This window comes from Phyllobates terribilis, unplaced genomic scaffold, assembly GCF_046119375.1.
Source record: "Phyllobates terribilis strain yellow unplaced genomic scaffold, ASM4611937v1 Scaffold_1__5_contigs__length_1240528914, whole genome shotgun sequence".
NCBI lineage: Eukaryota > Metazoa > Chordata > Amphibia > Anura > Dendrobatidae > Phyllobates > Phyllobates terribilis.
The window spans coordinates 314521907-314548559 of record NW_027362761.1 but is presented as its reverse complement, the minus strand read 5'-3'; the positions used below and the strand labels follow the sequence as shown (position 1 = coordinate 314548559).

The 26653-nt window shown below is 41.9% G+C and overlaps 1 protein-coding gene across 1 annotated transcript in view; it reads left to right on the top strand.

Annotated features, from left to right (window-relative positions):
- The window catches only part of LOC141259265 (clathrin heavy chain 1-like), a 109542-nt gene that overhangs the window by 31881 nt on the left and 51008 nt on the right, over positions 1-26653 (top strand). Inside the window, exon 2 of the mRNA XM_073674946.1 lies at positions 7161-7368. Within this exon, the coding sequence (XP_073531047.1) occupies positions 7161-7368 (208 nt within the window). The remainder of the gene's footprint in view (positions 1-7160; positions 7369-26653) is intronic.

Here is a 26653-nt window from a genome sequence, read left to right as displayed (position 1 = left end):
TGGGGACAGTGATAATAATGTCTGTAAATTGTCTGACTTGTAAAGCGCTGAAGAATATGTTGGCGCTATATAAATAAAAAGATTATAATTATTATTATTATCCACCGTGCGCTCTCCCTCTCCCCATCACCCCATTCACTGGGAAAGCGCGCAGTGGATGCTGGGTGTGACTCGCAGGGTAACCCCGCCCACAGCCCAGCATCCACTGCGGGGACCGCGTCACTGATGTCACGCCTCACTTGTCGTGACATCAGCGCGGGGTCACGTGATGCCTGTGAGCTGCCCACGGTAGCGCTGCTCACAGGCAGTAACGGCAGCGTAAGGTAATTACAAAGAAGCTTCTTTTCACCATAAAAATAGATTGGCACATTATTAATAGTGCTGGACAACCCCTTTAACTCCATATTTGTTGGTTAATAGGATTATTCGGACATGACAGGTTTCCTTTAATGAATCTGTCCCTTTATTTTCAATTGGTGGCCTCAACTAAATCCGAATACGAAGGAACAGATGTGCCTGCTTCCCAATGACTGCTGAAATAGAACATAATATATCTCAGACCAATTCAGAGACCAATATGTGTACTCAAAAAAGCAGGAGCACAACCGGAAAACGTGAATTTATATAATATACCGGTGTGTGTGTGTGTATGTGTGTAATATATACAGTTGAAACCAAAAGTTTACATACACTATATAAAAAGACACATCTGCATGTTTTTCTCAATATCTGACATGAAATCAGAATAAACCTTTCCCATTTTAGGTGAATTAGGATTACCATCATTTTTAATATTTGCCAAATGCCAGAATAAAGAGAGAGAGAGAGAGAATGTTTAAGGCATTTTTATTACTTACTGCAAAGTCAAATGTTTAGTATTTGGTATCATTGCCCTTAAACTGGATGACTTGGGATTGAGAATCAGGGCTTTGTGATGGCCACTCCAAAACATTGACTTTGTTATCTTAGACCACTTTACCATTTTGGCAGTATGCTTCAGTTCATTGTCCATTTGAAGACCCATTTCCGCCCAAGCTTTAACTACCTGGCTGATGTCTTGAGATGTTGCTTCAGTATTTCTTTTCTCATGATGCCATCTATTTTGTGAAGTGCACCAGTCCCTCCTGCAGCATAACAATCCCACAACATTATGCTGCCACCCCCGTGGTTCACAGTTGGGATGGTGTTCTTAGGCTTCCAAGCTTCTCCCTTTTTCCTCCAAAAGTAACGATGGTCATTATGCCCAAAAAGTAAAATTTTAGTTTCATCAGACCACAGAACATGTCTCCAAAAATTAAGGTCTTTGTTCCTGTGTGCATTTGCAAACATTAATCTGGATTTTTTTATGTTTCTTTTGGATTAATGGCTTCTTCCTGGCAGAGTGGCCTTTCAGCCCATGTTGATACAGCACTCGTTTCACTGTGGTTATTGACACAATCTTACCAGCTTCCGCCATCATCTTCACAAGGTCTTTTGCTTTTGTCCTTGCATTGATATGCACATGTTGGGCCAAAGCCCGTTCATCTCTGGGGCACAGAACCCGTCTCCTTCCTTCCTGAGCGGTATGATGGCTGGACATTCCCATCTTGTTTGTACTTGCATATACACACATATATTTGTACAGATGAACGAGACACCTTCAGGTATCTTGAAATTGTACCCAAGGATGAGCCAGACTTGTGCAAGTCCACAATTCTCTTACTGATATCTTGGCTGATTTCTTTAGAATTTCCCATGATGCTACACAAAGAAGCAGTGTGTTTCAGGTGTGCATTAAAATACATCCACAGGTGTGTCTCCAATTAGTCAGATGTTTCCAAAAAACTTATCAGAAGCTTCCAAACACATGATATCGTCATATGGGCAGTCAAGAATTGTTTAACCTCTGTATATAAACGTCGGCGCTACCTGGGCTCTGTGCAGTGCCGACGTTTATAAACGGTCGGTGGTCCCGCAGTGCTCAGGACCCCCAGGGTCCTGAAAGCGCTGCGGGTGCGGTGCAGAGCAGTAGCTCTGACAGTGGACATCATCGGGACTTGATTGGATCAGGTCCCAATGATGTTAACCCTTTGCTATCTTCTAAATGCTGCGATCCATAGTGATAGCGGCATTTAGAAGATAGTGAGAGGAGAGGGAGTTGTCCACTTACCTTTCTGATGGCCCCTGTGATAGCTTACAGGACCTGGTGGCGTCATGGCAGCCGGAGGTCACATGACCACGTCCTTGTCTGCCATGTACAGTGTCCTGTAAAATAAAATAAATTATTAAACCAATAAATCCGTATATTTATGCAAAAACAAAAAAAGTACACATATTCGGTATCGCCGCGTCCAGAGCAACCCGATCTATAAAACTATCACACTAATTAACCCCTTTTTTGCACACCGTAAAAATAAATAAATAAAAAACGGAGCAAAAAACTATGCTTTTTTTCATCATATCGCCAAATAAAAAGTGGAATAAAATGCGATGAAAAAGCCAAATGGAAATAAAAATGGTACCACTGAAAACGTCATCTTGTCCCGCAAAAAAAAGCTGCCATACAGCTCCATCAGCGGAAAAATAAAAAAGTTATAGCTACAAGAATAAAGCGATGCAAAAAAATTATTTTTTCTATAAAAGTTTTATTGTATAAAAGCGCCAAAACATAAAAAAACAATAGAAGGTGTAGTATCGCTGTAAACGTACCGACCCCTCAAAAAAACAAATCCTGAATTGCTGGTTTTTGTTAATTTTACCTCTCAAAAAACGGAACAGAAAGCGATCAAAAAAAATGGTACAAATAAAAACGTCAACTCGTCCCGCAAAAAACAAGCCATCACATGACTGTCGGACGAAATATGGAAAAATGATAGCTCTCAAAATATAGCGATGCAAAAACTAGATTTTGCAAAAAAAAAGCGTCTTTAAGGCTATGTGCCCACGATGCAGAAATGAAGCAGAAAATGTCTGCAGCATTTCTGCATCTCCCTGGCAGAAAAAAACGCATGCAGATTGTGCATGCGTTTTTCCTGCAGAATACATGCGGATTCACATGCGTTTCCGCATGCAGATTGACAAGCGCTTTCCAGGCGATAGCATCACTTGGAAAGTGCTTGACAACTAGGTCACACTGTATAAATCCATGCAAACGGCATGGATTTATGCAGTGTGAACCGTAAAAATTAAAACAAATAAAGCTATACTCACCCCCGAGGCCCCGGTGTGTGCTGCAGCGCTCGTTCCTGTCTGGTTCCCGGCTGCCGGTATATCGCGAGACAGAGCGGTGAAGGGCCTGCGGTCACATGACTGTGACGTCACCGCAGGTCCTTCAGCGATGCCGGCATTCAGAGAGAAGCCTTCGGAAAGGTGAGTATAAACTTTATTTGTTATTTTATTCTTTTTTTTCACAGGTACAATGGTACCCAGGTCTGGATGAGAGTCTCCTCTCCTCCAGAACTGGGTACCATCCGCCCATAGAGACGCATAGAAGCCGCTTGTGAAATGTACTATCGCGGTTTCTATGCGTCCCAATACAAGTCAATGGCGGGAGTTCCGCTGCTCTTCTGCAAAATTAAATGACATGCTGCGGATTTTTGTGCGCAGCATAAACGCTGCGGAAAAATCCGCAGCATGTGCATAGAACATGCTTAATCCCCTTGGGGACCATGGGGGGCGGATTACCTAGCGTTTCACAAGCGTTTACGCTGCGGATATTCCGCAGCATAAACGCTTGAAAAACGCTACGTGGGCACCCTGCCTAAGGGCATGGATTTATATAGTGTGACCGAAAGAATGGTAAAAAAAATAAATCTATACTTACCTTCTGATGGCACCTGGAGTCTTGCTTCGCTCCGTCTTGGCTGCCGGCAGCTTGCGGTGCACTACACTGAAGAACCTGCCGTCACATGACTAAATGAAGTCCGATCAGGTCCTTCAGTCCACCGCGATCTGCCGGCAAGCGAAGGCAAGGAGACCGGGGGCCATCAGAAGGTAAATATAATATTTATTTTTTATTTTATTCTTTTTTTTTTTTTTTTTTTACATGTTCTATGGTACCCTGGTCCGGAGGAGTCTCCTGTCCTCCACACCCGGGTACCATCCGCACATTGAAACGTTTGGATTCCGCATGTACAGATGCAGTGATGCGGAATCCAAGCGTTCCAATGCAAGTCAATGGCGGCGAAAACGCAGCGCTTCCGCAAAATAATTGGTAGTGCTGCGTTTTTTTCCGCAATGATAACCCACAGCGGAAATTTCCGCAGCATGTGCACACTACATGCTGATTATCATTGGGGAACATGGCAGGCCTTCTACCAAGCATTTTTTAAGTGTTTCTGCAGTGTTTTTGCCGCTGCGGAAACGCTTAAACGCATCGTGGGCACACAGCCTTATAGTGCACGAGGAACGGCGTAAAAAATACATAAAACCAATTCTTCACCTGCTACTAATTTGTTTATTTTGTCTCCCAAAGATCGCAGTAAGGCTCTGCTCACATCCGTTGTTCTGCGCTGAGCGCTTACACCGGGGTTTCCGTGTAAATCTCTGAAATACGTGATTCAGACAGACCCCCGGCAGAAGATTCACTGTACTGAGGCAGATATAGGCCACTGTGGATACCGTTTGGCCTGTGATCCCACGGTGTCAGTTTTTTTTAGGCGTGAATAAAAGTGCGGTTGGCCAGTTTTGTGCACTTCTGGAAAAAAAGGACACCGCTAAACAGAGGCCAGACGGAGTCCAGAGTAACTCTGCTGCCTCATTATAGTGAATGGATCCCTCGGGGGTTTCATCTGAATTACATCACTTGGAGATTTAGTTGAAAATCCCTATGTAAGTGCTCAGCCTAGAGCGCCGGATAAATGTTATGTAAAATGTTCCCAATAAAAGCTTCAACTCCGTCCTCAAAAAAAGCTAGTCCCCACTCAGGTCCGTCATCTGTTAAAAATATAAGGGACTTCCAAGTTACTGGTAGCACAAAGGCTCTGGAAAAGCGAAATAGCCCTTGCTCCCCAAAAGAAAGAAAGTTTTGTGCTCCCAAATGCCTCCCTCCCTTCTGAGCCCCACAATGTGCCTAAACTACATTTAGGGTCCACATGTTTGGCATTCCTGTAGCGATGAGAGCTTGCCTAATTTACAGGTGCATGTCTCCAGAAGCATGAGCTGGGCACAACGTGCTGAACCCTACAGCGTACTGGTCACGTCAACAGCAGTTTGAAATTTTCACTCAGCAACATCCACTGCTGCTTGTTTCTGGAAAAGACCCATGAGGTCAAAATAGTCACTACACCTGTAGGTAAATTCCCAAAGGGGTTTAATTTCCAAAATGGGGTAACTTGAGGGGGGATTCTGCTCTTCAAGCACTTAGGGGCTGTGTATATGGAGTCTGCAAACTATTCTACAATAATTTGTTCTCCAAGAGTCAAATAGTTCTCCATCCCTCCCTGATCTCGCTGTATAGCTAAGTGGTACTGTACAGCCACATATGGGGTATTGCCACATTTGGAAGAAATTGTGTGACCCATTTCAACACCATTTTTACTCATTGCCTTGTGTGAAAATGTAAATTCTGAGGCTAAAACATTTTTTTTTGTGGTAAAAATATAATTGTTTTCTTCACTGCCCAATGGTATCAATTTAAAAATTAAAAAATACTCACTACTTCCCTAGATGAATTCCTTGAGAGGTGTAGTTTACAAAATGGGGTCACTTGTGGGGGTTTCTGCTGTTTCGGCATGTCAGCGACTCTTCAAATGTGACATGGTGTCTGCCACCTTTCCCAGCCAACATAGCGCTTCTTTCTCTTCCGAACCCTGCCGTACTCCAAAGCAGTGGTTTTCCCCCACATATGGGGTATCTGCGTACTCAGGAGAAATTGAACAACAAATTTCATGGTGCAATTTCTCCTGTTACCCTTATGACAATGCAAAATTAGGGGATGAAAAACATTTTTGTGGGAAAAATGTGAACATTTTATTTTTATGACTCAATATTATAAACTTCTGTGAAGCACCTGAGGGGTGCAGTTTTTAGAATGGTGTTACTTTTGGGTATTTTTTGTCAAAAAGGCCCCTCAAAGTCACTTCAAATGTGATGTGGTCCCTAAAAAAAATGGTTTTGTAGATTTTGTTGTAAAAATGAGAAATCGCTGGTCAACTTTTAACCCTTCCTACTAAAAAAAAAATTTGGTTCCAAAATTGTGCTGATGTAAAGTAGACATGTGGGAAATGTTATTTATGAACTATTTTGTGTGACATATCTCTCTGATTTAAGGGCATGAAAATTCAAAGTTTGAAAAGTGCTAAATTTTCTACATTTTCGCCAAATTTCCGATTTTTTTTTCCACAAATAAACACAAGTCTTATCAAATAAATGTTACCACTATCATGAAGTACAAGATGTCACAAAAAAAACCAGTCTCAGAATCAGTGGGATCCGTTGAAGCGTTTCAGAGTTATTACCTCATAAAGTGACAGCGGTCAGAATTGAAAAAATTGGCGCGGTCATGAGGGCGAAAACAGGCTCTGGCGTGAAAGGGTTAAAGGCATAGTAATCTTAGTGTATGTAAACTTTTGACTTTGCAGTAAGCAATAAAAATGCCTTAAAACATTCTCTCTCTCATTATTCTGGCATTTGGCAAATATTAAAAATGATGGTAATCCTAATTGATCTAAAACAGGAAAGGTTTATTCTGATTTCATGTCAGATATTGAGAAAAACATGGATATGTCATTTTATATAGTGTATGTAAACTTCTGGTTTCAACTGTATATACTACCATTCAGAAATATATGCCGGTCCCAAATGAATATTCAGATAGTGATGAAGGTAAGTTTAGTGTCACAACTAATTTAATAGGATCAACAACCCATGCAGAGACTATAAAAGGGTAACCGTGCAATATTTATAATGAGGCCAAGTTACAAAATTGATCTTGAGCTCAAAATATATGCAAAAATTTCAGTATTCTGTGGCAAGCGTTAACAAGTCATGTCATATTATATTCACCCTTGGGATTGAAAGCATTACTCAGAGATGACCAGGCAAAATGAAGGCACCAGCTGTAGTTTTCTAGTTGCATTGTCTCTAGCATTTATTTAGGTATCCACTATACCGTATACCGCAGTTGGGCATTGTATTATGTATAGACATATGCTTATTGTATTTATTATCTTAAATTTCAGCTTCAGAATCTGGGAATCAATCCAGCCAATATTGGCTTCAGCACTCTGACTATGGAGTCTGACAAGTATATCTGTATTCGTGAGAAGGTTGGAGAAATGGCTCAAGTGGTTATCATTGATATGGCAGATCCAAACACTCCATTGAGACGTCCAATATCTGCTGAAAGTGCCATCATGAACCCAGCGTCTAAAGTCATTGCTCTGAAAGGTGAGTCTCATACATGGCTTCAGCAGCTACATTTGTATTCATCTTTAGACAATTGAAACTAACAAATGAGGTTCGTCTATGTCGGTGCATCCATCCGCACTCTCCAACCGTCCGGCCCGCGGCCATCAAGGCAGATGGCATGATGACCGGAAGCAGGGACGTGACACCAAATAGCTTCCGGCCATGCGCAGACACCATAATGATGCCTATAGCCGATTGGAGCATGGAGTGGCAGGGTATGCACGCGCACAACTGATCCCATAAGTACTGAAACAGTTAAGGAGAAAGATCTGCTTATAAGTAAAAAAAAAAAAGAAGAAAATAATTTTCTTTGCAAAGCTCTACTTTTAGTGTAGTTTCTGTCTGAATATAATGCAGTTAAAAGCCAAGACATTATTATTAGACTAGTACATAGTGAATGTAGAGACTGCTGTAAAGAGCTCGATAAACTAGGCTGAAGGTACTTCTATTCTACACTGTAATAATAAAGGATAAGCACTTTATTCCATTGCGGAATTCCTGAGATTCTTCTGCTGCTGTAGATACAAAAAACATTGATTGTTTCTTCAGCTCAAGTCAAATGTGAACACTGCAGCCTGTCCTCCGATGCGTTTTGGCTGCAGCAGTCACGTGACACCCCCGATGGTTGTTAATGCTAGGGAACCAGCAGAGGACAAAGCTGAGCTGGTCTGGGAGGTATGGTGTTTTTTCACCCCAACTCTCTGGTCCATACATGGTGATAGCAATCACTTTTGTATGTATAGAATGTGGTCGCTTCAGTGCAGTAAACAGAAATAACTTGGACCACTAGACTATTGTTTCTGAACTGGCAGGGAGATGAGCATTGGTGACTAGTGCTTTTACTACAAGACTGCTCATTTTTTTAAATAGTTATGTCTGCCCCCGTTGCGGTTTTGTCAATTTTTTTGCACAGATTTGTCACAAAATCTGAAGGTTTTTCCAGTCCCGGCAAAGCGAATGAGATTCCTGAAGTCTCATGCATACTTTGCTTATTTTTCTTACAGATTTAAATCTACAGCATGTCAATTCTTTCAATGTTTTTGCAGCGTTTTTTCACCCATAGAAAGCAATGAGTAAGTGCAAAAAAAGCAGCAAAAACATTGCCATCCGTTTTAGCAGTGTTTGTGGTGAAAAAAATGCAAGTACAGCAGGATGTGAAACATATTTATTTTTGTGACTTTTTTTCCCCAAGTTTAAACCATAATGTATTTGTATCCTCACCATGAGCATGGCAGTTAGGATTAGTACAGTTTAAATTAGTGATCTGTGTTAAAGTAATCAAAGCCTGACAAACTCAATGACCTATCAATGTGTGTAAATGAACAATGCCCAACCAACGTAATGCCCTGCCTGTGTGTGAGGTAAACAATGTTCAACTAATTAAACTCCCCATCTTCACCCCCCCCCCCCCCCTGCTGTTTTTACATTTGTTATTGTGTATTTTTCATGAACTCATAACCTTAAATGAATCCAGCTTTTTGTTCAGAATAGTCATTATGTTTTCAGATATAAACAGGGCTGTGGAGTCGGTAAGCCAAACCTCTGACTCCTCAATTTCCATGTCTCCAACTCCCTCATACATGGCTCATGTTTAAATGATAAATTTTCTGTAGCACAGATTCATCTCAGCTAAAAGTCTAGACCCTTAGATCAGGAATAGGACAGACATTTATAGGACATTTCATAACTTTCCCAAATTGTTATGAAAAAATATTCCCCACAAACTGTATTGAACTACTGTACCCAATTTATTATATATTTTAGGAGTCGGTCCATTTTATACCGACTCTGAATCCACAGCCCAGCTAAGAACAGTTCATTCATCCATCCCTTATTAGCCTTCGAAACACTTGCACCCCCTCTGCCGGCATTGGTTTGTCCTAAATCAATTCTGATTCCAATTGAAACAGACAAGGCTGTTTCAGACTCCACCAAAATGGACACAGACTCCACGACTCCAACTCCACAGCCCTGAATATAAAACACTTTTTACACTAAATAATGTGATCAAATTGCCTTTTTTCCCAAAAATGTTTTATGGTTTCACATATATTTTGCATTGGTGGCCTGAACACCACGTATTGTTTATGCTTGCAAGGTGGAAGCAAAGCTGAGTTTTGGGACCCTGAAAAAGACAGCAAAAAAAAAACAAAACAGCAAAACCTGTGTTTTGTCTGCAGCTTTTTTTTTTTTTTTCAGATCAGATTTTGGCTGCAGAAAAAAATCTGTAAAAAAGCAATATGTGAACATAGCCTAAGACTGCTGCTTTCCTGAAAAAAACATTAGTAGTTAGAGGTTGTCCAATGAAAAAGTAGTGATGACCTTTTGTTAGGATAGGTTGTCAGTGTCTGATCGGCCTGGGTTCCGACACCTGGTACCCCCGCTGATCAGCTGTTATCGGTGTCGGCAGAAAATACTCAGTTTCGGAGCTGCTCCGTCTTCTGGTAGTGGCCGCAGGAGGGTACTACATAATCACCTGCTATTGATTTGAATAGGAGCTGGACGTGTAGCACCAAGCCTCGCCCACTGTCAGCAGACGGAGCAGCTCCGCAAGTGAGTATTTCCTGCCGACACCGATAACAGCTGATCAGCGGGGGGACCAGGTGTCGGACCCAGGCCGATCAGACACTAAGGATAGGTTATCAATGGAAAATTAGTGGACAACTCTTTAATGGAAAATCTGCCCTACTCTGCATGTCAGCATGGTTATTGTGCTGCTTTGTAACCGCACAACAGCTGCAGTGCTTGACTCTTTTTCCTCTGGTCCGGCTGAACAGAGTACGAAGCAGCTTGACTTATATCCACAAATTGATTTTGCGAAAGATTTTCTTTAAATAGTTAACCTGTTATCGTTTGCCTAATATTTCATTATTCTCTGTATATTCAATAAATGTGTAAGGGATAAACTCGCTGTGGGATTTCTGGGTTGTTTGGGTAAAAATGACAAAGGGGTGGTCCAGGATTAGAAAAAAAATTCTGTTTTCTTTAAAAAAAATAAAAAAATAAATATATAATATATAATCTGTCAACACAATGGCCCCAATTCAAAGCTTTGCAAAGTGTTAGCTTAACTCAAGGTTACGCAAAAATGTAGCATCTTTTGGTGTTTTTACACCATTTTTGCCCAGCTCCAACAAAGTGGCGCGGCAGCACCCGCTCATCAAAATCATGACACCACAAAGCGTGTGCTCCCTAATTGACCAGGTGTCATACTCCTAGTTGTGATGAATCGGGACCAATGTGCGGGGTATTGCAGATCAGCCATATTCTGATTAATGGAGCTGAACTGCAGTGCCAAAAAAAGCCTGTGGACCTGGTGCTGTTTCTGAAAAAAAGCAACCACATTCTTCTATTCCTGCATAGCCTCTATAAGAAATCGGTCTAATCCCACAAGCTGACATGCTCCATTTTCTTATCCATCTTTGTCCTTTTTTTGTGTGAGGATAATTGGCCTCAGCGCTGTCTAAAATGTAAACTGTCTTTGTTGCTTGTAGCAACCAATCAGAGCACAAGTTTAATTTTATAAGCGGCTCTGGAAAAATGAAAGCTGTACTGTGATTGGTTGCTATGAGCAACAGATCGCTTTTTCTTTTCTAATTTTGACAAATCTCCATGTTTTTAGTCCGGGGAAAGTACTTGCTTTTAATGTTACTTCAGGGAAGGGACTTTGCTTTTCATTGACTGAATAGACCATTATTCATTGATGGCTCCTCTGTCAGACATGTCAGTCAGCCCTTGCTGTTTTCTTACTAGTGTACAATGGTCTGCTATGGCAGACATCAATGTGAGCATTTCCCTGACAAGCAGGGTAATTTACACCTTTCTTGCTAAGACTTGTTTTTATGTGTTAATTTGCTTATTTCCTAAGATTTTCCTTTTCAGTGTTTAGTTAGGCTAGTTTCACATTAATACAGTGCTCTATGCCGAGAACTTAATCGGGGTTTCAGTCAGGATCCCCAAAAGACTATATTACAACCCAAACCCAGACAGAATCCCTATGTAGCCGTTTGCCTAAAATGAGCTAACAGTCATGGTGTGCACAGTAGGGTCTTCATCCTGGCGGTATTCGTCTTTCTCCGCCAGAAAATACAAATCCCCCCAGGACGGAGGCCATACTATGTACAGAGCGACTGTCGGCACCGTTCAAGTGAATGCGTATTTTGGGGTGCTTGTCGAAAATTTTTTTGGGGATTCCAACAGAAATCTCAACGTAGTGCTCAGTCTAGAGTATTATATTAAAGAAGCACTCCATCTATGTATTTTTTTTTATTAGATGTGTGTAGATATATGCATGTAATGTAGTGAGTGTATTAATATACTCGCCTATCTCTGCTCTCTCCGCGATCCAGCTTCGTTCTGCTCTGCTTCTCAGTGACCTCACCGCCATTGAGACTCACACTGTGCTCGGTGCGAGCTGGAAGTCTCTTTTAGAATTGAAGCCCTGTGAGCCTTGTTCTGTAAACTCTGTGTGACCCAGAGAGTCTGCAGAGTGGTGACGTCACCGAGAACGGCGGTGGATCCCGGAGAGAACAGCGGTAGGTGAGTATATTAATACTCACACTACAATACATGCATATATACACACATTTAATAAAAGGAATATAGATGGGAGCGCTTATTTAATGTGACCATAGCCGAAACCATTTTGTTTTCTCGCAAGGTATAGATATTTTCACTAAACACTATGGGTCTTCATGTTCTATGTGAATGCCTAGATATCAGACTGTTCTGCTGGTTACGCTTTATTCCTCTATTGCATATTTTATTGTGTTGTCTCGTATCCTTTATATAATTTAGCTTCTTAATCTGCTTTTCACTTCCCTTTCTTTTCCATTTTTTAATTATGCTTTCTGTTTTTTGTTTTTTTTATTTCCTCCTGCTTGCTCTTCTCAAACAGACGGTGAGTTTTTACTTTGTCCTCTCATGGCTTTGTCTTTGTGTATGGTAACGTTGATACAATGTATACTGGAACACTGTTTTACTTTAGTTTATATCTGGTTTGGCCAGCACTTTGTGGGTGTATGTGACTACATTTTCTCATTTCATTATTCAATATTCCATTGTATTAGATCATAACATCATGTTCGATTAATGCTATATTCAACAAGCCGTGCCATGAATGCTTATATTGGTCATGGCGAGACATCTGTGACAGGCCGGGCAGTGCAGTTGCCAAGGCATAATTACAACACTTTAGTAGTCTAGTGAATGGGTTTTCTTTTAAAGAGGTTGTCCGCTACTTTTACATTGATAATCTATCCTTAGGATAGGTCATCAATGTTTGATCGGCCACGGTACGCCAATCAGCTGGCATCGGTGGCGGCCGCCGTTGCCCAATAGTACTCGCTTGCCGAGCTGCTCCATCTACTTGGGTACTGCACATCAGCCTCCTATTCAAATCAATAGGAGGTGGATGTGTCGTACTCTGCGACGGCTACTACAAGTAGATGGAGCAGCTCGGCAACTGAGTACTTCCAGCCGGTGACCCCCGACACCGATAACAGCGGATCGGCGGGGGTACCGGGTGTCGGACCTTGGCCGAGCAGAGACATTGAAGATCTATCCTAAGGATAGATCATCAATGTAAAAGTAGTGGACAAACCCCTTTAATTATCAGGACCCATGCATGAGACTCTTTGGGCATCATACATTTACTTTGGCAACTGCACAAGACTTCTTGGGTGTTGTATGGGTCAGATATTCAGTTGTTTGTATCAGCAGCAAGAGCATTCAGTTAATAATAAATTTTGATCCAAATGTTTGAATCGGTTCTGATAGGAAATTGATTTAGCAACTCCACATTAATGCACTTCCTTTTACTAGGCCATGCACTAATCCATATCATACGCCTTATAAGAGAGACTGTCTTGTTAAGAATGCTGCCTAGTCTGCAGTTAATAACACAGGTCTACAAAAAAAAAAAAATATTTCAGATGCCAATTTTTTTTTTTCTAATGGATTTAGGGTATTTTGAGGTGGCTGAATTCAAAAATGCAATAGATTTGGGTCTTTTTGACTTTTTAACCGTGTACTGAAATATCCCATATAATTATTTTGTATTTCAGTTTGTAGGCTTACAATGCTATAAAAGCGACTTTTTGAAGCTACAGTCATGGCCAAAAGTTTTGAGAATGACACCAAAATTATATTTTCACATGATCTGCTGGCCTCTGGTTTTTATTAGTGTTTGTCTGATGTTTATATCACATACAGAAATATAATTGCAATCATATTATGAGTACCAATAGGTTATATTGACAGTTAGAATGAGTTAATGCAGCGAGTCAATATTTGCACCGTTGCCCCTTCTTCTTCAAGACCTCTGTAATTCTCCCTGGCATGCTCTCAATCAACTTTTGGACCAAATCCTGACTGATAGCAGTCCATTCTTGCATAATCAATGCTTGCATTTTGCCAGAATTTGTTGGTTTTTGTTTGTCCACCCGTCTCTTGATGATTGACCACAAGTTCTCAATGGGATTAAGATCTGGGGAGTTTCCAGGCCATGGACCCAAAATCTCTATGTTTTGTTCCATGAGCCATTTAGTTATCACCTTTGCTTTATGGCAAGGTGCTCCATCATGCTGGAAAAGGCATTGTTGGGCGCCAAACTGCTCTTGGACGGTTGGGAGAAGTTGCTCTTGGAGGACATTCTGGTACCATTCTTTATTCATGGCTGTGTTTTTAGGCAAGACTGTGAGTGAGCCGATTCCCTTGGCTGAGAAGCAACCCCACACATGAATGGTTTCAGGATGCTTTACAGTTGGCATGAGACAAGACTGGTGGTAGCGCTCACCTCTTCTTCTCCGAATAAGCTGTTTTCCAGATGTCCCAAACAATCGAAAAGGGGATTCATCAGAGAAAATGACTTTGCCCCAGTCCTCAGCAGTCCACTCCCTGTACCTTTTGCAGAATATCAGTTGGTCCCTGATGTTTTTTCTGGAGAGAAGTGGCTTCTTTGCTGCCCTCCTTGAAACCAGCCCTTGCTCAAAGAGTCTCCGCCTCACAGTGCGTGCAGAAGCACTCACACCAGCCTGCTGCCATTCCTGAGCAAGCTCGGCACTGCTTTTAGTCCGATCCCGCAGCTGAAACAGTTTTAAGATACGGTCCTGGCGCTTGCTGGTCTTTCTTGGGTGCCCTGGAGCCTTTTTGACAACAATGGAAGCTCTCTCCTTGAAGTTCTTGATGATGCGATAGATTGTTGACTGAGGTGCAATCCAGTGATGTCATTCTTACTTAATCATGACTGATTGATCGCCAGCCCTGTCCTCATCAACACCCACACCTGTGTTAATGGATCAATCACTAAAGCGATGTTAGCTGCTCCTTTTAAGGCAGGACTGCAATGATGTTGAAATGTGTTTTGGGGGTTAAAGTTCATTTTCTGGGCAAATATTGACTTTGCAAGTACAGTAATTGCTGTTAAGCTGATCACTCTTTGACATTCAAGAGTATATGCAAATTGCCATTACAAAAAATGAAGCAGTAAACTTTGGAAAAATTACTATTTGTCTCATTCTCAATACTTTTGGCCATGACTGTAGAATTCTACTGTAACTAATTAATTATTAAATATCTCAGAAACCAGAGCCGATCTGGCAAAACCAAAGTCCTATTCTTAATCAGCACCATAAACGTAATATAAAGTCGTTCAGACATCGTTGGCACCAAAATCACTGTATACCAGTGTAATGTTTTACAGTAGGTTGATATACTGAATCTTTTCCCACAAAAAAATATGTATGAATGGTAATTAATTTTAGTTTAATTTCTGCTCATTCTGGGCTTTGGAGTACAGTGGCTAGTCCTGGATTAAAAGTGGGACTGCCCTCTAGGCTCCTCTAACTCTACAATAAGCAAAAATTTATAATTTTTTTATCCGCAAATTTATACATCAATCTGCTCTGTTCCTTCTGTTCTAGATTATGCTTTTTGCAGATTGGACTCCATTTTCAATTTGACAGGTTCCTTCTAAGGAGGACGTACTGTATCTGCTCTCAAGTCTTATATATATTATAGTAATATGCTTGCATTACTCATAAACTAACAACTTGCAATTATCTTGTTAGAGTTGACAACTGGGTGTTACCATTTCCATTTTTAAAGGGGGTGTTGCTAAAGATGCTAACATTATCCAGTAAGTTCTAAGTGTATCAACCGATTAAGTGACACACCATGTTGAACAGGGGAAGAGTAATGCCCAGGTGTCAATACATGTCTAGGAGGAAAAACAAAGGAACATCCCAACTCGGATTAAAAGATGTTGCTTCATGGGGAACACAAGTATAGAAGATGAACTCATAAAGCCTAATGGCTCCCACGAAACATGTAATCTTTGAATAAAACAAAAGAAAAACACACCTATATACCTCTTATATTTGCTTATAGACGCCGCCATCATTTGGGGAGCATATAGATCTTACATTCACATATAATATGGCTCTTTAAGTGCTACCTGTTGGTAACAACTTCTAAAAGGAATGCTAAATACAGAAATTGCACATCTCTTCTTTTCCTTTGATGACCTATTGTTTCATTTTACAGTTAAAGGAAATCTGCCAGCAGGTTTTTGCTACCTCATCTGAGACCAGCCTGATGTAGGCAAAGAGAGCTTTAATCCAACGATGTATCACTTAGTTTACTGGGTGTAGCGGTTCTGACACAATCAGAGCTTTTACATTTAGCAATGCAGCAGAGCTGAGAAAGCTAACCCCGCCCACACTAGGCTCCCTGTGTACATAGCTATAGACAGTGAGGTGCTCATCCCAGAAGGGGGCGGACTTGGACAATTTCCTGCATGCCTGATTGTCAAAGCAATGATGATCACCAGGTGATTAATCCTTCAGTCTAAGCAAACTACAGCACACAGCTGGACATGTGACACATTGTTGAGTTCAGTGTTTTAATGCCTACCTCATACTGTCCTCAGATTACATAGCAAAAACCTGCGGACATATTCCCTTTAGATGTGGGACGTAAAAAAAAAAATCTTTGTTTTAGGAGCTCAGCCATGGCCTTATCCGAAGTCATGTCTTGTCTGGGATATATTGACCAAAAAAAACATTTAAGTTCTGCCTTGGGTTTCATTTGTAATGGTGCTCACTGTGTTGTAAAAATGAGTTAACAAATTGATGCTACAGGTCAGTACAATTTCATCTATACTAAAGTTATACTGTTTTAAAAACCATAGAACTTTAAAAAAAAAAAAAAAAAGACCACTTTTCCTTAGTTTTTACGTTTTTAACTGGCTACATCCTTAGAGGCTAAATCGCTGAGCAACCATTGTTTTTGTTTGTTTTTTTTCATTTTGTAATACATTTCTTCGTTCGCTTCTTTTTCCTTCAACCACTCCGCCACAAGGGCGGTAACAGAGTCGTCTTGGTGGGAGGGATGACACTATTTTTATCTTTGTGACTCTGGCCAATCCTAAGTATGAGGCATCACAGAGGTGGAAAGTACAGAATACACACCCAGGGAAGGTCAGACCAGGGATACTTAGGGAGAATGTTGGACTAACAAGTGCAGCTGGACTTTTAACCAACATTTTTCATGTTGAACTGGACACAGAATGTGCTAATAACTGCAGATTGGAATAGAAAACCTTTTTTTATTTTGCTTTTCCAATGTGGAGATATTAGCAATTAAAGTATTTGGCATCTAATGAGTTATCACCCACTGAAAAGTTGAAAGTTATTAGATATTTTTCACTTGAGGCGTCTACTTCTCCCTGTATGATGCTCACCAATCATATGCAAGCAGCAGCACAGCAGAAAAAGAGCACGCCCCCACAATAGCTTATATTTCTCAGTGTGTGAGATGTAATGACACCACTCTGATCTCATGGTCTAAAGCCCCCGTCTCACATAGCGAGATCGCTGCTGAGTCACGGTTTTGGTGACGCAACAGCGACCTCACCAGCAATGTCGCTATGTGTGACACTTTGCAGCGATCAGGGCCCTGCTGTGAGGTCGCTGATCGCTGCAGAATGTCCTGGACCTTTTTTTGGTCGTTGCCCTCCCGCTGGTCAGCACACATCGCTGTGTGTGACCAGCGGGAGCAGCGTTCAGGCTGGTAACCATGCTAAACATCGGGTTACTAGGGGCACACGCGCACCTAGTAACCCGCTGTTTATCATGGTTACGAGCCTGCTAAAGTGAGCGGTAACCTCCCGCTCACCGTAGCAGAGTGGTAAGCATGATAAACAGTTGGTTACTAGGTGCGCGTGTGCCCCTAGTAACCCGATGTTTAGCATGGTTACCAGCCTGCTCCTGCTTCAGCAGGCTGGTAACCAGGAGCAGGACATCGTGGAAAGATTCTTTCCACGATGTTGGTGAGCCTGCCTGTTTGGCAGCTCACCAGCGACCACATAGCGACGCAGCAACGATCCCTGACAGGTCGTATCATTGTCGGGATCGCTGCAGCGTCGCTAAGTGTGACGGGGCCTTAACCTCCTGCATGATTAGAAATTGCTGTGAGATTAGAGCACAGATGACTCTTATCAGTTTTTACAACAAAAGAAAAAGTGATTTCTGAACAACAAACACATAGCGGAATCCAATCAGACCCCTTAATCAGTGGTGCCCCACTTTTTTTAGTTGCATTAGTTATGGAACGGATTCGTTTTGGATATTAATTCTATTAGTCTGTTCCTAAAATGGAAACAGGAAAACAATGTCCAAAATCAGGTATGAACATCGGCTAAGTTGAGCTCCTATATACAGTGGATATTAGAACTGTACTCCCCAGTTAAAATGCCAGGTTTTTGTCATGTAAAAAAAACAAACATCAAGAAGAATAATTTCAGAACTTTTTCCACCCTTAATGTCACCTAATCTGTACAAGCCAGTTAACAAATTAACTGAAAACTTTTCAAGTGCAAAACGAAAAATGAACTAAAATACTTTGCTTGAAGTACCCTTTGAATTTATGACCGCATTCAGGTTTTTTTGGGTAGGAGTCGATCATTATGGCATGTTTAAGATTGTCAGTCTTTGCCCACTCTTCCTTGCAGTAGCGCTCCAAATCTGTCATATTGCGGGGGAATCTCCTGTGTACAGTAATCATCAGATCAACCCTCATAATATCAATTGTATTCAGGTCTGGGCCCTGGTTGGGCCATTCCAAAACTTTGATCCTTTGGCGGAGCCAAGTTGCTTAGTGGATTTATGGCAATTATAGGTGTCTTTAAAAGTGGAAAAGGTTAAAAAATGATTCTTCTATATATGTTTTTTTCGGTGACAAAGACCTGGCATTTTAACAGGGTGTGTAGATTATTTTTATATCCACTGTAGCAGCACTTGGTGATGCACTTAATTTTTGAGCAGCAATGCTTTATTCCATTCCCAGAAATTAAATCACTAAATCTAGTTTTACACAATGTGGCAAGATGTGCATCCAAGTGCTTTCAGGAATTTAAATAAGGCAATAAATCTACAAATAAAAATTCTCCATACAAAGAGGGTATCTATGAAGTTACATATGGTAAGGAAGGCAATTTTTTTTTTATTTATTTTTATTTGTCGTACCATATAAGACATTAAAAAAAAGTACTCTCATTTGTACTCCCCAAGTTACATAACATAAAATGTTGTCTGATTGGTAACATGACGTTCATGGAATAAAAATGTTCTTACACCAGCTATTTATTTAAAGTGAACCTGAAAGTTGATACATGCTGTGCAACCCACAAGCATCATGTATAAGACACTGGTTGTATCATTTCAGCCATATACAGGTGCATCTCACTAAATTAGAATATCATCAAAAAGTTAATTTCAGTTCTTCAATACAAAAAGTGAAACTCATATATTATATAGAGTCATTACAAACAGGGTGATCTATTTCAAGTGTTTATTTCTGTTAGTCTTGATGATTATTGCTTACAGCCAATGAAAACCAGGTATTGGCACTTTTGGCAGTGTGGGCAGGTGTCAAGTCCTGCTGGAGAATGAAATTTCCATCTCCAAAAAGCTTGTCGGCAGAGGGAAGCATGAAGTGCTCTAAAATTTCCTGGTAGATGGTTGCGCTGACTTTGGTCTTGATAAAACACATTGGACCTACACCAGCAGATGACATGGCTCCCCAAACCATCACTGATTGTGGAGACTTCACACTAGACCTCAAGCAGCTTGGATTGTGTGCCTCTCCAGTCCTCCTCCAGACTCTGGGACCTTGATTTCCAAATGAAAATTGGAACTCTGGGACTTTGTGGAGTGTGTCAATGACTGCCTTCTGGACATCCGTCAAGTCAGCAATCTTCCCCATGATTGTGGAGCCTACTGAAACAGACTAAGGGTCCTTTTTAAATGTATCGGAAACCTTTGCAGGTGTTTTTTGTTAATTATTTTAATTTACTGAGATAACTTGTGTTTTCATTGGCTGTAAGCCATAATCATCAACATTAACAGAAATAAACACTTGAAATAGATCACTTTGTTTGTAATGACTCTATATAATATACGAGTTTCATTTTTTGTATTGAAGAACTGAAATAAATGTAACTTTTTGATGATATTCTAATTTAGTGAGATGCATCTGTATGTTTAACTTTTAAACACTGCGGCAGGGACCGAGCCATATGGGAGACTAGTCAGACAGGTGAAGTCCCCAGCGGTTTCTCCCCACCTGCTGCCCTCGAGTGCCCCTGCTCCCTGCGTGCGTATGTATGGAGAGATCGGTCTGTCACTGGCAAGTTAATTATTTAAGAATCATACAATGTGTTTTTTCTTTTTTAGATTTTTAGATCTCACAGGTGAAGTGTACCTACGATAAAAATTACAGACCTCTCCATTCTTTGTAGGTGGGAAAACTTGCAAAATCGACAGTGTATCAAATACTTATTTTCCCCACTGTATGTTCCTAATTGTGGATCTGTTACAACTTACGCAGCCCTTACACATTAATTTTATGTGTTGATTTTTTTTATATATATATTTTTCAAGCTTTACCATTTTCATTTTTTGGGTAGTTGGTATGTTGTTTTCCCCATCTTCATCCTGATAGTCTGCTATATCCAGATTGTATGTTTTGCACCTGCAAGGCAGAGGATTCAAAAGAAAATATCTGAAAATTTTGCCATAAAAAAAAAATCACATGCTAAATAAAACTTCATTATTGGAGAAGACAACATGTTTTAAGTACAGCGGTAAGTGCTAGAAGGACTGGATTGTAGTAGTGAAGCCGGTGTATCATCACGAGTTCTTCAGTCACACCAAAAGCCAGTTAAATATGCGGCACATTATCCTGCTGAGGTATCCCAGATTGCTCGCTGAATTCCTGGAATCTTCTCCCACAAACAGCCAAGTGCTACATGCATTTCTTCTGACTGTACCAGCTCCACCCTATTAATATTTCCAGGCTTACTCCCTTGATACTTAACCCACAACCTGCTGTTGATCTAATTGAGCCCAGTAATATCCTTGGCAGGGCATCAAATTTTGGAAAAGATATGATTTGTGTAGTGAGATCAGTTTCACAGTCTCCTGTCATGACAAATGTAGAACATATGAGATTTACAGACATGTGTAAACATACAATACTATCTGAGCATGTGTCTACGCCTGTGGTTTTTTTTTTTAAATTATTTAAATTTTTCCAGATTTCCTGCCAGAAGGTTTATTCACATACTTACACCCAACATTTATGTAATCTGCCTGTGATAGCTACATTATTTTATAGTTTTGGTTTTGTTGAATCATTCATTGGTTCATCTGGTGCATTTTATGGATGTGTATACATTTTACACAAACAACTAATCTAATGAGTGGTTTGTCCTTTGGCTGTTATAACCGGCTACAAATGTGACGCAAAGCCAGACATCAGTGTAACGGGTCTGGGAGGCGGAACCTCTGAGCTACTATACAAGGGGGCGGCCCTTGTAAGGGAGCGGGTGGCAGTCTCTGGATGAACGGACAGGGAGATACGGCAAGTGATCAGGGCAGTCTCTGGGTAAAGGGTAGGTACGACCTGTGATGGCAGAGCCTCCGGGTAGGCTAGCAGGCAGATGGTAGATGTGTGCTCCCAGGTGAGCAAGCGAGAGTCTCTGGAATAGCAGGTGGTCACGGCACGTGACGGCGGAACCTCCGGGCTGGCAAGCAGGCAGGTAACGGAGAAGCGCTCCCAGGTGAGCGGACAAGAGTCTGAAGTAGCTGATGGTCACAGCACGTGACAACGGAGCCTCCGGGCAGGCAAGCAGGCAGGTAACGGAGAAGCGCTCCCAGGTGAGCGGGCAAGAGTCTGGAATAGCTGGTGGCCACAGCACGTGACAACGGAGCCTCCGGGCTGGCAAGCAGGCAGGTAACGGAGAAGCGCTCCCAGGTGAGCGGGCAAGCTGGTCCATAGACAGACTGACCGGAGTTGTAAGGCAGACCGTCGGACCTCAGGAAAGCAGGCAGGTAGCTGATGTGCGCTCCCAGGTGAGCGGGCAGGCTGGTCCTTTAGACAGACTGACAGGAGTAGTAAGGCAGACCGTCGGACCTCAGACTGGCAGACAGGTAACAAGTATTCAGGCAGGAATCAGGCAGGTAACTGGCAGGAAACTGGCAGGTAACTGGCAGCGGGACCTGAGGGCTGAAGCACAGGTGAGACACAGGTGCAAACAACATTGCTCGGGCACCTCCATTTTGGAGGAGGTGCCTTATATATGATGAAGTCCTCCGGCCATTGGCCGGGGACTCCTTAGGACGGCGCGCGCGGCCCCTTTAAGAGGAGGGGAGCGCGCGCGCCCTAAGCACAGGGGCCGGGAAGGAGCGCGCGCTGAGAGCAGAGCGGGAGGAGGACGCCGGGAAGGAGCGCGCGCTGACAGCAGAGCGGGGAGAGGACGCCGGGCACGGAGCAGAGCGGTGAGGGGAGCAGCGTCCCTGCCTAGCAGAGGGCAGGGACGCCAGCGCTACAATCAGCTTCTGGCAGCATTTCTGAGGAATCTTAACCCATTCCTTATGGAGAATGGCCTCCAGTTCACTAATATTCTTGGACTGTCAAGACAGTAGACCAAAAGGTTAAGAGAAGAGATCATTGCCTTCTACAGAAAAGGAAACACAAATTTAACAAGGTGATAAATGTTTCTAGAGATGCAGTTCACAAGTTCAAAGTTAAAGGAATAATGGCTTTGCTATCTGGACGTGGCAGAAATGGAAACTTTCACCTGCTGACACCATTCCTGAGGAGGGACAGGGACCAAAATCCTTGAGTGGCTGCATAAGACATCCATCAAGATTTGGTGGTAACTAGGATTGAGATTTCAGTTTGCACTATAATGGGTACACAAAACACTGAAGGGTCTTCATGATTCAACTTTGAGATGTACTTCCCTACTGACCCACAAGCACAAAAAAGTTGAATATGATATTCTCAGAACCATATAAATAAGTTTTAGGATTCTGTGTTGTGGTGCATTGAAACAAAACTGGACCTTTTCCTGCCTATGGATCAGCAGTATGTCTGGAGGAAGAAAAATGAAGTGTATGCTGAAAAGAACAACCTGCTTACAGTGAAACATGATGGTGTCTCTGAAATGCTCTGGGGCTGCTTTGCGCTAGTACCTGAGACCTGCAGCATGTGAAAGGCGAGATGGATTCAATCAAGTATCAGGAAATTCTAGGTGAAATAATCATTCCCTCTTTGAGGAAATTGAAGTTTTGGTGTGAGTGGACCTTCTAACAGGACAATGATCATATCTCACAGTTCACAAAGGCTTGGTTTCAGAAGAAGTCCTGGAAAATTTTGGGGTGGTCAGCATAGTCAGCTGACTTCAACCCCATAAAAAAAAATTTTTGATGGATTTGAAGAAGGCATTTGCTGCACGGAAACCCCAGAGCGAACTTGATGCCATCGTCCATGAGAAATCTGCTAATATTCCTCAGGAACGCTACCAGAAGCTGGTGTCTGGCTATGCATCATGTTTTCAGCAGGTCACAAGAGCCAAATGTGCTATTCTAAGTAAGGCTATGGTCACACTATCAGTATTTGGTTAGTATTTCACATTAGTATTTGTAAGTCAAAATCAGGAGTGGGTGAAAAATGCCGAATTGGTGCTTTTGTTTCTATTCTACTTTTCCTCTGATTGTTCCTGACCTGGTTTTTGGCTTACAAATACTGATAAATACGGATGGTGTGACCGTAGCCTAAGGCCACGTGCCCACGTAGCGTTTTTGCTGCCGCGAAAACGCTTGTAAAACCGTCTGCCATGTAAAGCAACGTGAATTTGGATGTGCTGTGCACATGATGCGCTAATTAGCGCGCTGAATTCACTTTGCGTTGCAAAATGCAGCATGACCATTTCTACCGCGATTACGCTGCAAATTCACGGCCATTGAGGAACATTGAAACTCAGCAAACCCGCAGGTATATGTGGATTTGCTGCGTTTCAATTAAATTCAATGGCCGCGAATATGCAGGACTACAACTCCTCTTCATCCTGGCTACCACGCGGTGAAAAAAAGAAATAAAAAAGTTAAAAATAAACAAAACCTGTATACTCCCCTCTCCGGTCTGCTCCCGCTGGCGTCCTCTCTCCTTGTCGTCCCGCGGTGTACTGGCAGGACCTGTGTCGATGTCATTTAGTCAACTGATGGTCACGCGACTGCTGACGTCAGTGGTCAGGTGATGGTCGCGTGACCATCAGCTGACTAAATGACGTCACCGCAGGTGCTGCCAGTACACCGCGGGACGCCGAAGAGAGAGGATCGCCGCCGGGAGGAGACCCGGAGAGGTGAGTATGCAGGGTTTTTTTTTATTTTTAATTTTTTTTTATACTATAGATGCAGCTTTTAAAGCATCTAAGTTGGTCACACAATATAAATACATGCCAGTTGCATGGATTTATATTGTGTGACCAACTTGTCAAGCACTTTTCCAAGTGATGCTCAAAATCGCTTGGAAAAGTACTTGGAAAAACGCTTCTCTCTGGCAGAAAAAACGCATGTAAATCTGCATGCATTTTTTTTCTGCCAGAGAGAGGCAAAAACACTCTGCATCAAATCTGCTACGTGAGCACATAGCCTAACTGCAGTAGTCCATAGATGTGAAATTTTGTGCTTAATTTGGATAAACCATGTGTTACGTCAGTTGTATTTAGCAATATAAATTATTCTTAGTTGTTTTTTTTGCAAATTTTAGTAAGTTTGTAAATTTTGCTAATCTAATTTGCAATGAGGGCTGAACATTTTGGTTGAAACTCTGTGTGTGTGTGTGTGTGTGTGTGTGTGTGTGTGTGTGTATTTGCTTTCAGAACAACTTTTCTCTAGATTTCAACATCTATGAGACATAAGAAAGCTGAGTTCATTGTTGCAAAGGGGTCTGCATTTACATCCACAAATTGACACCCAGAAATACAGAGGCCTTGAAGAAGTGAGTTTTGGCTTATCAGTATTATGTAAAATGTTCCCTCAATCTATGCATATTTTTCCTGATAATGTTAATGTGTACGTCACATTCAGCGTGCAGATGTATGGAACTGGTTTAGTAGCTGAACGTGCACCAAACAGGCAGATGCCAGCTGTAATACACAGCAAGCATCTGCCTGTAACAGCAGGGATCACAGCTATACTCAATTGCTGATGGTTAACTATTTAAATGACGCTGTCAATAACTGACAGCCGCATTTACAGGGTGCCGTGGATTGCCATGGCAGCCAGGAATCTTCTGAAGGTCCCTGTTGCTAGCATCTTGATACTCCACTGAAGCTCAGCCACAGTCTGTGGTATTGCAGTATATACTAGCAATCAAACAATCTCAGGTTCAAGTTCCCTAAGAGAGGCTTAAAGGGGTTTTCTGATAAACTTAGTCACACTATGTATACAGACTTCTGAATCCTTACAGCATGCACACCCCACACTGTCAGGATTCTCTGTTATTCTCTGCAGTCACATGACCGGAAGTACGTAATTTGCATACTTCCGGACACATTCTGACAAAACGTGCTCAGCCTTGCTCAATACAAAAAGTTAAGGCTCTCCAGAAAATGGCGACAAAAAAAAAAATAATAATAATAATGATTTCCCACAAACTTCAGAATATTTTCAATCGCTAAATGTAAAACAAAAAAACTATAATATAAGATATTGGTATCGTCATAATTGCACTGATTTGCAGAATCATGTTGCCAGGTCATTATTATACACATACGTGTACACACCTCTCAGGCGGTGGTGGTGATGAGCAGCAGCGTCTTTCGGCCTCAAACAGACGGTCTCGTCATTCACCCTACCACCCCTCCCTCCCCCCAACACCCACGGGGGACACAAAAGGAGCAGAGCACAGGTAGTGGCTGGGGCGAATGAAGGAGAGGGAGAAGGGTTTATGAATGAGATGTCACTAAGGGGGGGAGAATGCCGGGCGGCCGGGGAGAGTCAACCTGGGACTGAGCTCTTAACGCCCCCCTCTCGCTGTTGCTTTTACGTCCAACAGCTGGTATACAAAGACATAGTAGGTATATAACACATGCGTGTATTCGAATGCAACGTTGTGTCAAAATTTCAAAGCGATCGGTGAAGAACTTTTTGGAGATTGAAGATTTTGAATAAACGAACATTTATATATATATTAGTATGTATGTATGTATGTATAGATAATACTTCAATTCAAATTTATTCTCCAGTTCTCAGAGCATGATATGGGGTGGTTTTAAAAAAATATATAAAAAAAGCCCTCATACAGCTATATCGACAGAACAATAAAAAAGTTATATAGTCTGGTACTAAAGGGCTTAAAGAGACCTTTTAGTTAAAACTGACAACATACCCTGTGCCCTTCCTCCTTGGATCTTGACACATTTTTATTCTGGAGCTCGGTTCTATGCTTCCAAAATTGGCCGTATCAGTCACTGACTTTGTAGAGCACTATTAAAGCATCTAAACTAAAAACTCACTTTATCCACTTCCCTATGGTTGCACTAGTCCTGACCCTAAAGCCAGTTTCACACGTCTGTATATTTCCGGTACTGGAGATATCCATGTGTGTCACCCGTGTGCTGCATCAGGATCACACGGACCGGTGCCTGGGAATCATCTCTACAGTTAGCGCTGTTCCCAATCGCCGAGTGCTGAACGCTGCCCTCCTCATCGTTCCTGCCAGCGCTGCGATCCTCACCAGCAGGGACAATGATGAGGGTAACAGTGTCTGCTCCCACAGTGTCCCTGTGTAAAAATATTAAAATAATAAAATCCATATACTCACCTGTCTGGAGATATCCCCCGCTGTAATCCTCTATCTCCAGACAGGTGAGTATATGGATTTTATTATTTTAATCTTATTTTTACACCGGGAC